The 14,500-nt window shown below is 41.9% G+C and overlaps 1 protein-coding gene across 2 annotated transcripts in view; it reads right to left on the bottom strand.

The window, feature by feature from the left end:
- LOC115193841 (heat shock 70 kDa protein 12A) overlaps positions 1-14,500 on the bottom strand; it is a 47,134-nt gene that overhangs the window by 17,896 nt on the left and 14,738 nt on the right. For both annotated transcript variants that reach the window (XM_029752915.1, XM_029752913.1), the window contains exons 2-3: positions 7,179-7,255; positions 6,818-6,948 (exon numbers count right to left, since the gene is read on the bottom strand). In XM_029752915.1, the coding sequence (XP_029608775.1) occupies positions 6,818-6,948; positions 7,179-7,255 (208 nt within the window). The remainder of the gene's footprint in view (positions 1-6,817; positions 6,949-7,178; positions 7,256-14,500) is intronic.

The raw sequence follows: 14,500 nt of genomic DNA, 5'->3' as shown, positions 1-14,500 counted from the left end.
GATCTGTTGGGGGCTATGCAAATTGGAGTGGGTCCAGGGAGCCATGACTAGCCATTCAAAGCATTTCATGGCTACAAATGTGAGTGCTATGGGGTGATAGTAATTTAGACAGGTGTTCTTGGGCACAGGGACAATGACGGTCTACTTAAAACATGTAGGTATTACAGAATGGGTCAGGGAGAGGTTGGAAATGTCAGAGAAGACACTTGCCAGCTGGTCAGCGCATGCTCTGAGTACGCGTCCTGGTAATCCGTCTGGTCCTGCGGCCTTGTGAATTTTAACCTGTTTAAAGGTCTTACTCACATCGGCTACAGAGTGCGTGATCACAAAGTCATCTGGAACAGCTGGTGCTCTCATGCATGATTCAGTGTTGCTTACCTTGAAGCGAGCATAGAAGGCATTTAGCTCATCTGGTAGGCTCGCGTCACTGGGCAGCTTGCGTGTGGGTTTCCCTTTGAAATCCATGACAGTCTGCAAGCCCTGCCACATCCGACGAGCGTCCGATCCGACTTAGTAGGGTTCAGGCTTAGTCCTCTACTGACGCTTTGCCTCTTTGATGGATCGTCGGAGGTCATAGCTGGATTTCTTATAAGCTTACAGATTAGTGTCCCGCTCCTTGAAAGCGGCAGCTCTAGTCTTTAGTTCAGTGTGGATGTTGCATGTAATCCATGGCTTCTGGTTGGGATATGTACTTACCGTCACTGTGTGGACGAAGTCGTTGATGCACTTTTTAATGAAGCCGGTGACTGATGTAGTAAACTTCTCAATGCCATCGGATGAATCCTGGAACATATTCCAGTCTATGCTAGTGAAACAGTCCTGTAGCTTAGCGTCCGCTTCATCGGACCACTTCTGTATTGGGCGCGTCACTGGTACTTCCTGTTTGAGTTTTTGCTTTTAAGCAGTAATCAGGAGGATAGAGTTATGGTCAGATTTGCCGAGGGAGAGCTTTGTATGCATTTCTGTGTATAGAGTAAAGGAGATGTAGAGTTTCTTTGCTTCTAGGTGCACATGCTGTTAGAAATGAGGTAAAACGGATTTCAGTTTCCCTGCATTAAAATCACCGCCCACTAGGAGCAACGCCTCTGGATGAGCATTTTCTTGTTTGCTTATTGCCCTACACAGCTCGTTCAGTGCGGTCTTAGTGCCAGCATCAGTTTGTGGTGGTAAATAGACAGATACAAAAAAATATAGATGAAACTCTCTTGGTATGGTCTACAGTTTATAAGGTATTCTAACTCAAGCGAGCAGAACCTCGAGACTTCCTTAATATTAGAGATTGCGCACCAGCTATTGTTAACAAAAACCCTCTTAGGCCTCACTCCCCCCTATCTAAGATACCTACTGCAGCCCTCATCCTCAAAATACAACATCCGTTCTGCCAGTCACATTCTGTTAAAGGTCCCCAAAACACACACGTCCTGGGTCGCTCCCCGTCTCTTGCCTTCTAGTAGGTCGTCATTGTAAATAAGAATTTGTTCTTAACTGATTTGCCTTAAATAAAGGTTCAATTAAAAATTAAAAATGAATAAAAACAAAGAGACACAACATGACCTACACACTAATTGCGCTACACTAGTTCTGGATAAGTTAAGGATTAGTTACTATAATTAGTTTGGTTCCCTTGGAGATGACAATATGTTTGCTAAGTGCCCTGATGAGATTATGGGTCAGTCTCACTGGGGGAGAAGCCTGCTGTGAGGGACTCATTTGGGTGATTTGGGGGAAACCGCTGGATGCTCACTGCTAATCTAAATAAATACTTTTTTTTTTTAATTAACTTTTATTTACTCAGGGTAGCCCAATTGAGACCAGGGACTCATTCCCAATGGTGCCCTGAGCACAAACATTTTTCTCACAAACTTTAACATTACAAATATGACTTTAGGCTCTTTTGCGCACAATCTGTGTTTATCATTCAACAGCACTTTATCATCATCAACATTGTCATTGTCATCGTCATCATCATGCTGGATGGTATGTCCACAGCCCTATAGACGGATGGTATGTCCACAGCCCTATAGACGGATGGTATGTCCACAGCCCTATAGACGGGTGGTATGTCCACAGCCCTATAGACGGATGGTATGTCCACAGCCCTATAGACGGATGGTATGTCCACAGCCCTATAGACGGATGGTATGTCCACAGCCCTATAGACGGATGGTATGTCCACAGCCCTATAGACGGGTGGTATGTCCACAGCCCTATAGACGGATGGTATGTCCACAGCCCTATAGACGGATGGTATGTCCACAGCCCTATAGACGGATGGTATGTCCACAGCCCTATAGACGGATGGTATGTCCACAGCCCTATAGACGGATGGTATGTCCACAGCCCTATAGACGGGTGGTATGTCCACAGCCCTATAGACGGATGGTATGTCCACAGCCCTATAGACGGGTGGTATGTCCACAGCCCTATAGACGGGTGGTATGTCCACAGCCCTATAGACGGGTGGTATGTCCACAGCCCTATAGACGGATGGTATGTCCACAGCCCTATAGACGGATGGTATGTCCACAGCCCTATAGACGGATGGTATGTCCACAGCCCTATAGACGGATGGTATGTCCACAGCCCTATAGACGGATGGTATGTCCACAGCCCTATAGACGGATGGTATGTCCACAGCCCTATAGACGGATGGTATGTCCACAGCCCTATAGACGGATGGTATGTCCACAGCCCTATAGACGGATGGTATGTCCACAGCCCTATAGACGGGTGGTATGTCCACAGCCCTATAGACGGGTGGTATGTCCACAGCCCTATAGACGGGTGGTATGTCCACAGCCCTATAGACGGATGGTATGTCCACAGCCCTATAGACGGGTGGTATGTTCACAGCCCTATAGACGGGTGGTATGTCCACAGCCCTATAGACGGATGGTATGTCCACAGCCCTATAGACGGATGGTATGTCCACAGCCCTATAGACGGATGGTATGTCCACTTAATAGATGGATAATACATGGATAATTCTTCTCCTAATCACATCACAGCATGATCACGCTCTATACATCCCTAATCTTTTTTAATGATCTATGTTTGGTTAAAACATATACCCTAATTAACATAGTCATTTGATACAATCAAAAAATCTAAACCTGTAGCCGATTTACTCAAAACTCATTCTGATGATTCAGATTTGCAACAACAACATAGCCTCAATGTGACAGTTACAACGACTAACTGACAATGTGACAGTTACAACGACTAACTGACAATGTGACAGTTACAACGACTAACTGACAATGTGACAGTTACAACGACTAACTGACAATGTGACAGTTACAACGACTAACTGACAATGTGACAGTTACAACGACTAACTGACAATGTGACAGTTACAACGACTAACTGACAATGTGACAGTTACAACGACTAACTGACAATGTGACAGTTACAACGACTAACTGACAATGTGACAGTTACAACGACTAACTGACAATGTGACAGTTACAACGACTAACTGACAATGTGACAGTTACAACGACTAACTGACAATGTGACAGTTAGTCGTCGTAACAGAACTTAAAACATGGTTGTGATTCAAACTGTTGATGAATGCAAATAACTCCATAGTGTAGCTAAACTGGTTAACATGTAAGAACATGACAGGTGAAAAATAGCTAGCCTACTGTATAACACGACCGTAGATGGTCTGGAATGGAATATACCTCACTGAAAATAGCTCTAAGCAGTGAAGGTCTGTAAATTATGCATTTCTTTTCACTGTGCGAACAGTCTGTAAGACAGGCATTTAATGCAGTAGGAGGCCAGACAAGCTTATATTCAGACCTCTGACAATCACCATGTAAAAGCCCTAATGCACGTACTGTAGCCTGCATATTACTAAAGGGTGGCTTACTGCAAAATGTAGCAAGAACAGAAATTATATCTAAAAAATATACACACAATAAAAAAATACTTTCAATTGAGAGAGTCAGAGTGTTGGCAATTTCCAGAGGAACTGGCAGCCATGTCCGAATAGCTGTTTTCATCTCAGGTTGGTTTTCTATTGGCAATTAGATTCCTGCTCCATTGTGAGGGCCAGCAACAGTGAGGACAGGGAAGGAATGCTAATGTCTATGTCATAGAGATGCAACTGGCTAATGCTCACTATCAATACACCAATGCATTCCTCTTCTATTCAAAGAGGCGTTCTACACTGAAATCTCTATCATAAGAGAACTAAAACATTAAAGCAGCCCAAAACAGTTCCCTCGAGGTATGGGCAAACTTTACAGATCCATTCGGAGGGCTTATTATTGTTTATGTAAGGATTTGGAGAGCAGACGGTTCAATCCAAAGTAAATCATCTTGGGGCTCCGGCTGTTTTCACTGCAAGGTCTGGCAGCACCAGTAAAAATATCTTGCTAAACTGTTACCTGATGTCTGGAGTTAATGATCCATGACAGGAGAGGTTTCCCCAATAGACAATTCTCCCAGTCTGTGTCTCTCTGTATTGCATCGCCCTAAGGATGTGACATTAATGATACTCCATTTTATCTAGTACGCCTACAAAACAACTTCCTTCTCAGAAAGATGTCCAAGACACAGAAAGATTTGTGTTATTAAGCACATAATTGCTACATCTCAGTGTAGGGGCTAGTGTAACTGTTCTACCTAGTAGTCTAACCAACAAACTTTTTTTTAATTTTTTACTATTACAGAATTTACGAGTTTCACCTTAGACAAATTTTCTGGTGTTCGAAAGTGTTACCCATTTTCTGTTGAAATGGGTAACAATGAGGGAAAATTAGGGAAAATGCAGATTTTGGTCGAAAGTCATGCATAAAACTGTAACATGTCGTATATAGAGTTTCCAGACATGGACGTGGACAACTCCTTAGAACTATTGCTGATTGCCAGTTAAATATCAACAAGTTTAGCTATGAATTGAAAAATGATTCAAATCAACAAAAACCTGCAACCACAATGGCCTTCTACGGATAAGATTGTCCACAGCTGCTCTAAGATATATCATGAATTCAAAGTTCAAATAGGGCCCCTTAAAACTAGTGCATGAAACCATATAAAAACCTGTCTGTTTTGTGAAAGACTGCAAGGTATGGAGGTTGGCCCTGGTGCCTGACACACACAGGGAAAAGAGTTGACCTGTGTGTTTTATGGGTCAGAGGATCCTACAGAGCTCAGGACGGCAGTCTAGCTGGTTCCTCAGCAAAATGAACCAGCTCCTCCTACCAGTGCTAACAAGAGCATTACACTGACTGGGGCCATGACATGATGACTGCCAATGAGGCATTTAATGTGGGAGCAAACACTGTTTCTTCTGACCTTTAAGGACAGTCATTGGAATCCAGTTAGAAGCCTCCATGACCCTTTATATCTCAATTTGTGTCGCGCCCTGACCATAGAGAGCCCTTGGGGTTCTCTATGGTGCAGTAGGTCAGAGCGTGACTAGGGGGTGTTCTAGTATTATATTTCTATGTTGGTGTGAGTATGGTTCCCAATTGGAGGCAGCTGATTATCGTTGCCTCTAATTGGGGATCATATTTAATGTGGTCCTTTTCTCACCTGCGTTTGTGGGATATTGTTTTGTGTGAGTGCATTCAGCACCACGTAGTTCACATTCGTTGTATGTTTATAGTTTTTTTTATTAAGTTTCCACTGCAAATAAAGATGTGGAACTCAACACACGCTGTGCCTTGGTCTGTCCATTATCACAACCGTGACAATTTCAGACATGGAAATAACCAAACAATGCTCCTGCTCAACCTATCAACAGCCAAAAAAGTTTCTTCATATTGAGTGCTAAAGAATCAGTGTTTCAATGAAGGCACCGTACTTCACTATTCAATCCATACATCTCTCTGAAGTGGAGAAGCTCTAGAATAGCTTAGAATCCTGAATTATAATAGTCCAAATAAAATCAAGTCCCAACAACACAAGATCATTTTCTGCTAACAATAAGTGAAGAAATAAACATTGATCCACCACAGAAATAGCTGCTACATGAAGCCATAGATTAAGTATCCTCTTTCCCCTCCTTCCCTCCCTCCCTACATCCTAGCAGAGTGGTCCTACTGCCTGGAATGTTCTACACACATTTTGGCAGAAAGCAGAGGAGGGGGCCATTCCTCTTCCATAAGTAACTGACAGGCAAAACATCCAGATTTATTTTACTAGGCAAGTCAGTTAAGAACAAATTCTTATTTTCAATGACAGCCTAGGAACAGTGGGTTAACTACCTTGTTCAGAACGACAGATTTTACCTTGTCAGCTCAGGGATTCGATTTTGCAACCTTCCGGTTACTAGTCCAAAGCTCTAACCACTAGGCTACCTGCCGCCCCAGATACAGGTAACTGCCAAAATAATGTAAACACTTGTGTAAATGAGGGATACAAAGCATATTGAAAGCAGGTGCTTCCACACAGGTATGGTTCCTGAGTTAATTAAGCAATTAACATCCCATCATGCTTAGGGTTATGTATAAAAATGCTGGGCAGGCCATTATTTCTTCCATAATTTTGGCTACCATGGCTATGCCCCAAAAGGATGACAATGAATTTGAGGAGCAATAATTTGATAAACACCTTTTACCTGGCTATCAGCAACCCTTCTGTTATGATTACGCCTAAATAAGACCTAAATAAGAACAGAAAGCAGCACCATGCATTCTTGGTTCCCCCATGTCTCCTGCATCACCTGCCAGGGAATATTCAATAAGACTTTGCTACGGAACAGAACAACCTGACCTGAGTGGACCTCCCCATGACTCCCTCAATCTATCTCCATCTCTCCCCCTGCTCCCAGCGACTGCATTGCAGCGTTGACTTGGCTCACCTCATGGTGTGAATGCATTCTGGCTCCTTAGTGAAGGCGTAAGCATAGCCGCTGGAAGTGGTACCAAAGTCGACAGCAACCACCACGATGAACGAAGGTCCCGTGTGGGCATTCGAGTCCGTGTCATTTTTCTGAGGTGGGGAGGACAGAAAACTGGAGTCAACAAACGGAGAACGTTTAAGGAGATGTGTTATCTATCCCGGATGGAAAAGCTGGTGGCTAGTTTAACGACTTAAAAAGACTGTGTGGTGAATCTCGCATACCGATCTCTCATTCCACAGTAATGGAGTTGTTTATACAGACTTCATACGGCTCTTATGGATCTATCGCCATGCAGAATATTCCATGGTGAGTTTCTTACCTGAATGTGTGAGGGTGACAGTGGGGTGATGCCAGGGTCACCCATGCTCTTTGCTGGAGAGGGAGTTGCCATTGCATCTGAGGAGACAGAAACAAGTAGATACAACATGAGTCAACTTAGCTTAGCAACAACAAAGAACAGAAAGATTCATCAAAATCATCTGATTTAGGACATACTTTATGTCCATTAGTACACTGCCAATCCCTATTTCTCAACAATTCAAATAAATTGTGCAGCTGTGATCTTAGTTTTGAATGTTCAGTCGTCCTCTGATAATGCACTACAAAGAATGTTGCCATTCTAACCTTTTGTTTGAAACTCCTGGCTATCTAACAACTCTTCTTTAAAGAGAAAAAGGCTGATGCACCTGCCTTTTAAACACAATGGCATTTGAATTGAATGAAAGTGTGTCCATTTGCCACCACTTTCATTAGCTTCACTTAATAGTGCTTGTGAAAAGGCCCTTTGACAATGCACAATAATAGTGTTTCCTGTGTGTTTTTAAGTGTCTGGGGATGGTCTCAGTCTCAACGGGACATCACGCTACCGGTCTGTTATCCACATCGCTCGCCCTTTTCTCGCCCTTACAGAGTGACTGAGTGGTCCGAATCCCCACAATGTGTTGCTTGGTAATTACCGTGTGGAATTACGGACCACCTGTGGATAGACTCCATCTTCTCCACCCCCTCCCGCATACCCCCTCCTTTAAATCGTAACCTTGAGACTTATTTTAAAAACGGGCAATCTGTATTTGCTACATACATTTTTGTGATTTTTAAATGAATGATAATTATCCATTGATTCTTGGAGAATATAACTTATAAAGGCTGCATGAGTTTACCCCATCAGAACCCAGAATATAAGCCTGTTTAACAAAATTGTTTGTAACAAAAACAAAGAAAAGCCTCAAAACATGGTTAAAACAATAATTTTGATATCATGCATGATCAGTCCTTGTATCCATAGCTCTGTCTATGAATTTGATCGAGAGTGGTTACATTTCTCCAGCCCCATCCCTTAGCTGTTTACCAAAAACAGTGGCAGGGTGTACGCTTTGTTACTGTTTGTGGCTCTAGTGGTAAATGTGTTCCAGTGCAGTCTGTAGTTTATTAACCTGGCAGTATAAAATACTTCATGAGAAATGTCATTCAATTGTATTGAGTTCCATACAAACAGTTGCAAAATGTCAATGCAGATGTTTTTTCTGACTAATTAGTGCAAGTTGATTTGGGCATCTTTGTCACGTCCTGACCAGTAAAGGGGTTATTTGTTATTGTAGTTTGGTCAGGACGTGGCAGAGGGTATTTGTTTTATGTGGTTCGGGGTGGTGGTTTGTTTAGTAGGGTATTTGATTTATTTATTCCGGGGGTTTTTGGGCACTGTTCTATGTTAGTGTATTTCTATGTTCTGTCTAGTCTTTTGTATTTCTATGTTTTGTTAATTGGGGTTGGACTCTCAATTGGAGGCAGGTGTTTTCTAGTTGCCTCTGATTGAGAGTCCTATATATAGGTATGTGTTTGTTGAGTGCTTTGTGGGAGATTGTTATGTGTATAGCCTTGTGCATGACCAGACTGGTTGTATGTGTCGTAATTTTGGTTTTTCCTTCTTTGTCCTATTAATAAAGAAGATGAGTGCACATTTCCCCGCTGCGTCTTGGTCCGCTTTATCTGACGACAACCGTTACAATCTTGGTGAGAATGTTCTATTTATTTCTTTTGAATTTCCTTGAATAACCCAAAAAATCCTTAACTGTACATAATACAGGTCAACCGGAAACTACAGTGTTGTTGAAGTCAATTGATCACTCACAATCTCATTAAGGATATGGCAATATAAATGTAAGTAATTTACATAACTGGCAACAGCAAATCCATCAATTCATTGAATAGTGTGGTACCTTCGCACTTACAACACACATGTAGTGTTTTAACAATATACAGTATAATGATTTCCTTCAACATCCCCCACTATAGTGTTTAAATCCTATTGGTAATGTTGGGCTCTGAAAAAGGGTCTATAAAGGTTTACTTTGGATTCATCTTAAGGTGAGACATGGAAATAACCAAACAATGCTCCTGCTCAACCTATCAACAGCCACAGAAGTTTCTTCATAATGAGTGCTAAAGAATCAATGTTTCAATGAAGGTACCGTACTTCACTATTCAATCCATACATATCTCTGAAGTGGAGAAGCTCTAGAATAGCTTAGAATCCTGAATTATAATAGTCCAAATAAAATCAAGCCCCAACAACACAAGATCATTTTCTGCTAACAATAAGTGATGAAATAAACATTGATCCACCACAGAAATAGCTGCTAGATGAAGCCATAGATTAAGTATCCTCTTTCCCCTCCTTCCCTCCCTCCCTACATCCTAGCAGAGTGGTCCTGCTGCCTAGAACGTTCTACACACATTCTGGCAGAAAGCAGAGGAGGGGGCCATTCCTCTTCCATAAGTGACTGACAGGCCAAACAGCCAGATACAGGTAACTGCCAAAATAATGGAAACACTTGTGTAAATGAGGGATACAAAGCATATTGAAAGCAGGTGCTTCCACACAGGTGTGGTTCCTGAGTTTATTAAGCAATTAACATTCCATCATGCTTAGGGTTATGTATAAAAATGCTGGGCAGGCCATTATTTTTTGAATAATTTTGGCTACCATGGCTATGCCCCAAAAGGATGACAATACCCCCATCCATTGTAACTGAATGGTTTGATGAACATGAAAACGATGTAAGCCATCTGCCATGGCCGTCTCGGTCAACAGATCTCAACCCAATTGAACACTTATGGGAGATTCTGGAGTGGCGCCTGAGATAGCGTTTTCCACCACCATCAACAAAACACCAAATGATGGAATTTCTCATAGAAGAATGGTGTCGCATCCCTCCAATAGAGTTCCAGACACTTGTAGAATCTATGCCAAGGTGCATTGAAGCTGTTCTGGCTCGTGGTGCCCCAACGCCCTATTAAGACACTTTATGTTGGTGTTTCCTTTATTTTGGAATTACCTTTATGTGTGCTGTGTCTATAAAGTTGAAAACATTTTCAGACTCCCCCAACCCCCAGAAAAGGATTGCAGCAGATGGCAAGATGTGGGGGAAAAAAATCCAATTCATTGGTGCATTGCGATACAGAAATGATGCTGTTTGAGTGAGCACATGAGCTGGAGCTGAACTGAGTGGAAAGCGAGGATTTCGTTTTTTGCGCCTGGACTTTTTTCTCCTCTCTGCAGGAGAGGCTTTTACTTCCTGTTCTCGTCACATTCCTCTGTTTCCCCAGACGACTCTTTACATTTTTCAGACCCTCAGTGCAGATGTCAGTGTCAGACTGGGTGTTTACAGGAGAACTAGGCCCCAATTTATGACTGCACAATGGAGGTTTTTCGATAACACATATGAGCAGCAAGAACTGGAATTTAAAAACTCAATGTTAAAGTTCATTGCAAGTTTATAGAAATAAATCATCTTAGGCTAGCACACTAGCAATGTATTACCCTGTGAAAATCTGGTATTCTATAGGCAAAGGCGAGAGGTTTGATATGTCAGATACAGCGACCACATTACCACACACTATCACACTAACAAGTTGTAAACTAATAGTAATTTGAATCCTTAAGACACAAATGGTTTGGATATATTAAAATAGAAAGCGAAAATGTACCGATTCATCTAAAAACGGGTTCTTTTCACCTCTAGAAAGAAGCCTGGGTACTTTGACAAGCTCATCTTTTTTCTAATGACATTGTTGTGTCTTCCAGTGTGATTTTCATAGCCCACTCTCGGTGAGTGCCTGTGTGATGAAGGAAAAAAAAGAGGCTAATAATCCAGTCCAAGAGTTGAACCTCTGGTCCTGTGGCACGCTGAGAAATGAGGTCAGAGCCTCCTCTTGCCACCTCTGCCCCGATAGCTAGGCTCACACCGCCTCCTCAATACAGCAAGTGTGAAGGGAAGAAATGTGAATGACATTTTATGTGCAGACATCTTCTCTGATTTTCTCATCTTTTCATACTAAGATTACAGGGCCAGAAATGTCATTGCTGCTGGTATGAGAGAAAATATGTATAAACATGACGGGCAAACACATTCCTTGTAATGCTGTTGCAGTTCAGAGACGCACGCAATCCCCAAATACAGGTCCTATGAGTAAAGAACCTACAGTAGTGGGTTAGCATACATTTTGATTCATAAAAGAAACCACATCATCTAGTATCATCTGCCTGGTTTATCAAGTAGTGAGTTCACGATTGGTGCATTACCATGCACGTCTGTGTTGAAACCCATCCTTCACAATGCATGATCTATATACAAACATACTGTAATATGCCTTCGTGAACGGCAGGAGTAGAGGACTCAATACCTCACAGTACAAGGCCTGATTAACTTTGCGTTTTTGCATCATACCGGCTGTATTTCTGTATTTTGAAAGTTCTGTATCTTAAACTTGACTGCTGACATGCAACACATTTGGGGACTATATCCACAATGGACTAATGAAACAAATATCAAAATATCGTTTTTTGGTAGAGTTTTTCTTTAAGCTAGTTGAAATAGGTCACTGGAGCAATAAACCACATTTTCAAAACATTCTTTACATTTAGCGCAAAAAGAAACACCAAATTGTAGTTAAGTAACTAACAACTATTGAGCAAGTGCATATTAATACTATACCACAGTCCACACTGAGGCTAATTTAAAACAATATACAAGTGAGATTCTTGTCTCTTTGCATGTCTGATTAGATCTACCTGAAATCCGTTGCACAAGTTCCAGAGTAGATCTCAAGGTTGGCCTCATAGGCACTCAGACTTATTACTTCATCCTTAAATAACAACAATGATAGGACAGGTGCATGTGCATGTAATCAATTCAATACATAGTTGTATGTAATAGTGGCATGTATAGAATCTGTAAACATCAGAGAATGTGGTGATGCTGACAGACAGGATCAACAGAGTTTCTCCGGAAAGTGGACACTGATTGGGCCATCATGAACGAAGCAGAGCAGACACAATTTATGCCGCAATCAACAACACCTACAAAGGCAAAGAGATGCCCCATTACATTCACTGTAACAAGGATTCAGTGCCACACAAAACATTCCTTTCAAAGGGCTACATTCATGTAGATGAAGGGAAAATGAGACCGAGCGGCTCTCCTTTTGAGAGAATGTCCCACTTCTTCCCCCATCATGCCATGTGGCAGCTAGTACAGCAAGCAGTCAGAGGGAAATTGGGAGAAAGAGAGGGAGAAAGAGGCCTCCTTCATCCTCCCTCCCTCTTTTCCAACTGCATCCAGCTGGCCAAGTGCCCAGACACACAGTGCAGGGCAGCAGCCTGACAACAGCTGTGGCCAACGGAGTTTCTAGCACCCTTCATAGTCCGCACACACACTTGCATGCATATACACTGTCACGACTTCTGCCGAAGTCGATGCCCCTCCTTGTTCGGACGGTGCTCGGCGGTCGACGTCACCGGTCTTCTAGCCATCATTGATCCCTTTTTCATTTTCCATTGGTTTTGTCTTGTCTTCCGACAAACCTGGTTCCAATCCAATTACATGTGTATTTAACCCTCTGTTTCCCCTCATGTCCTTGTCAGAGGTTGTTTGTGGTTATGTGCTCGTGTTTTGTAGTGGTGCGCGACGGGTTATTTTACCCATGTTATTTTATTTATGTATGTTTTTTTGGAAGTTTGTTTTATATTTATTAAACTACTCCATTTACCCCAAGTTGGTTTCTCCTGCGCCTGACTCCCCTGCCACCTACACACACGTCAATGACATACACACACTTATGTCTAACTGATTCCAGACCTGCTTTTCAGGTGTCCTACTACAACTGCTTCTGTATAAGGCCTGATTTTCAAAAATAAACACAACTGTATGGATAGCGGTGGAAGGTAATTCGGCATGATGTTTCAGAGAAGATTTAGCCTATTTAGTGAAATGCAACTGGTTTCAAAATAGTAATAATGACGTCATCATTTACACACTAAGTGGGTAAATGTACATCATTTATCAATACAAATGCAATTCCAGTGTGATGTATATTTGGAAAATGTACATATTCTCCCTCCATGTCCTTCTACTGTATGTGTATTTATTATGGACCTCCATTAGTTCCTGCCAAGGCAGCAGCTACTCTTCCTGGGGACCAGCAACATAAAAGCAGTTATTTACCATTTTAAAAACATTACAATACATTTCACAGCAGATTTCACAATACATTAAGTGTGTACCCTCAGGTCACTACTCAACACAAAATCCATGTGTACGTGTGTGTATAGTGCGTATGTTATCATATGTGTGTGTATGCGTGTGTCTGTGCAGGTGTGTCTCTTCAGTCTCATTAATTTGCTAAATTTCCACATTATTCATTACAAGATTTAGTTTAGGTTCAGGGTTTAGTGAATGATTTTCCCCAAATACAATGTTTTTAGTTTTTGAAATACTTAGGACTGACTTATGTAAATCAAATCAAATTGTATTAGTCACGCGCCAAATACAACAGGTGTAGACCTTACAGTGAAATGCAATGCAAATAGTCTGGGTAGCCATTCGACTAGATGTAGCAAGAACTGCTGAGGAAGGTGCTGGTTCTAAACCTGCCTTGGCCTCAGAAATCAATCTATAGATCTGTGTCTATAGTGCAAACAACATCCCAGCAGTGGAGAATGTACAGATCAGACAGAAATACACCACCTCCGCTGCAGTGAATGAAGCATGAACTGATTACCATAGAACACAACTAGGTTTAACTTGATCAGCATATCCTCACCTACTACAGATAATTCTGTAGACATGCATAGCTCAACCTTTCCTCTATATTATCTGCAGATAATATAGGTCATAGGTTGTACTGGCATATGTTAAGTAACATAAACTCTATGGTATAAGGCTTCCAAAGGGTTCTTCGGCTGTCCCCATAGAAGAACCCTTTTTGGTTCCAGGTAGAAACTTGTGGAAGGGTTCTACATGGAACCCAAAAGTATTCTACCTGGAACCAAAAATAGTTATTCAAAGGGTTCTCTTATGGGGACAGCTGAAGGACCATTTTAGGTTCTAGATAGTGCCTAGTCTTCTATGAGTGTATGAGAGGAGTGAAAAACTAGAGAATATAACTGATGAGAAATTGAGGGGCTTCCAACCATGACTTCTATTGCATTTTTTCAATGGTGAAGGTACAATGCAGACAGCACATGGTTTCTCTGAGGAAGGATGAATGACCCCTTGTGAGTGTGAGAGTCCTTCTGTGCTGCTGTCAGGTATCCTCCAAACAGAGTGGAGGAGACGGTGAGATAGGGACACCTGCTCAACT

The sequence above is a fragment of the Salmo trutta genome, chromosome 5, assembly GCF_901001165.1.
Source record: "Salmo trutta chromosome 5, fSalTru1.1, whole genome shotgun sequence".
NCBI classification, from domain to species: Eukaryota; Metazoa; Chordata; class Actinopteri; order Salmoniformes; family Salmonidae; genus Salmo; species Salmo trutta.
This window is presented reverse-complemented; position numbering and strand designations above follow the sequence as displayed.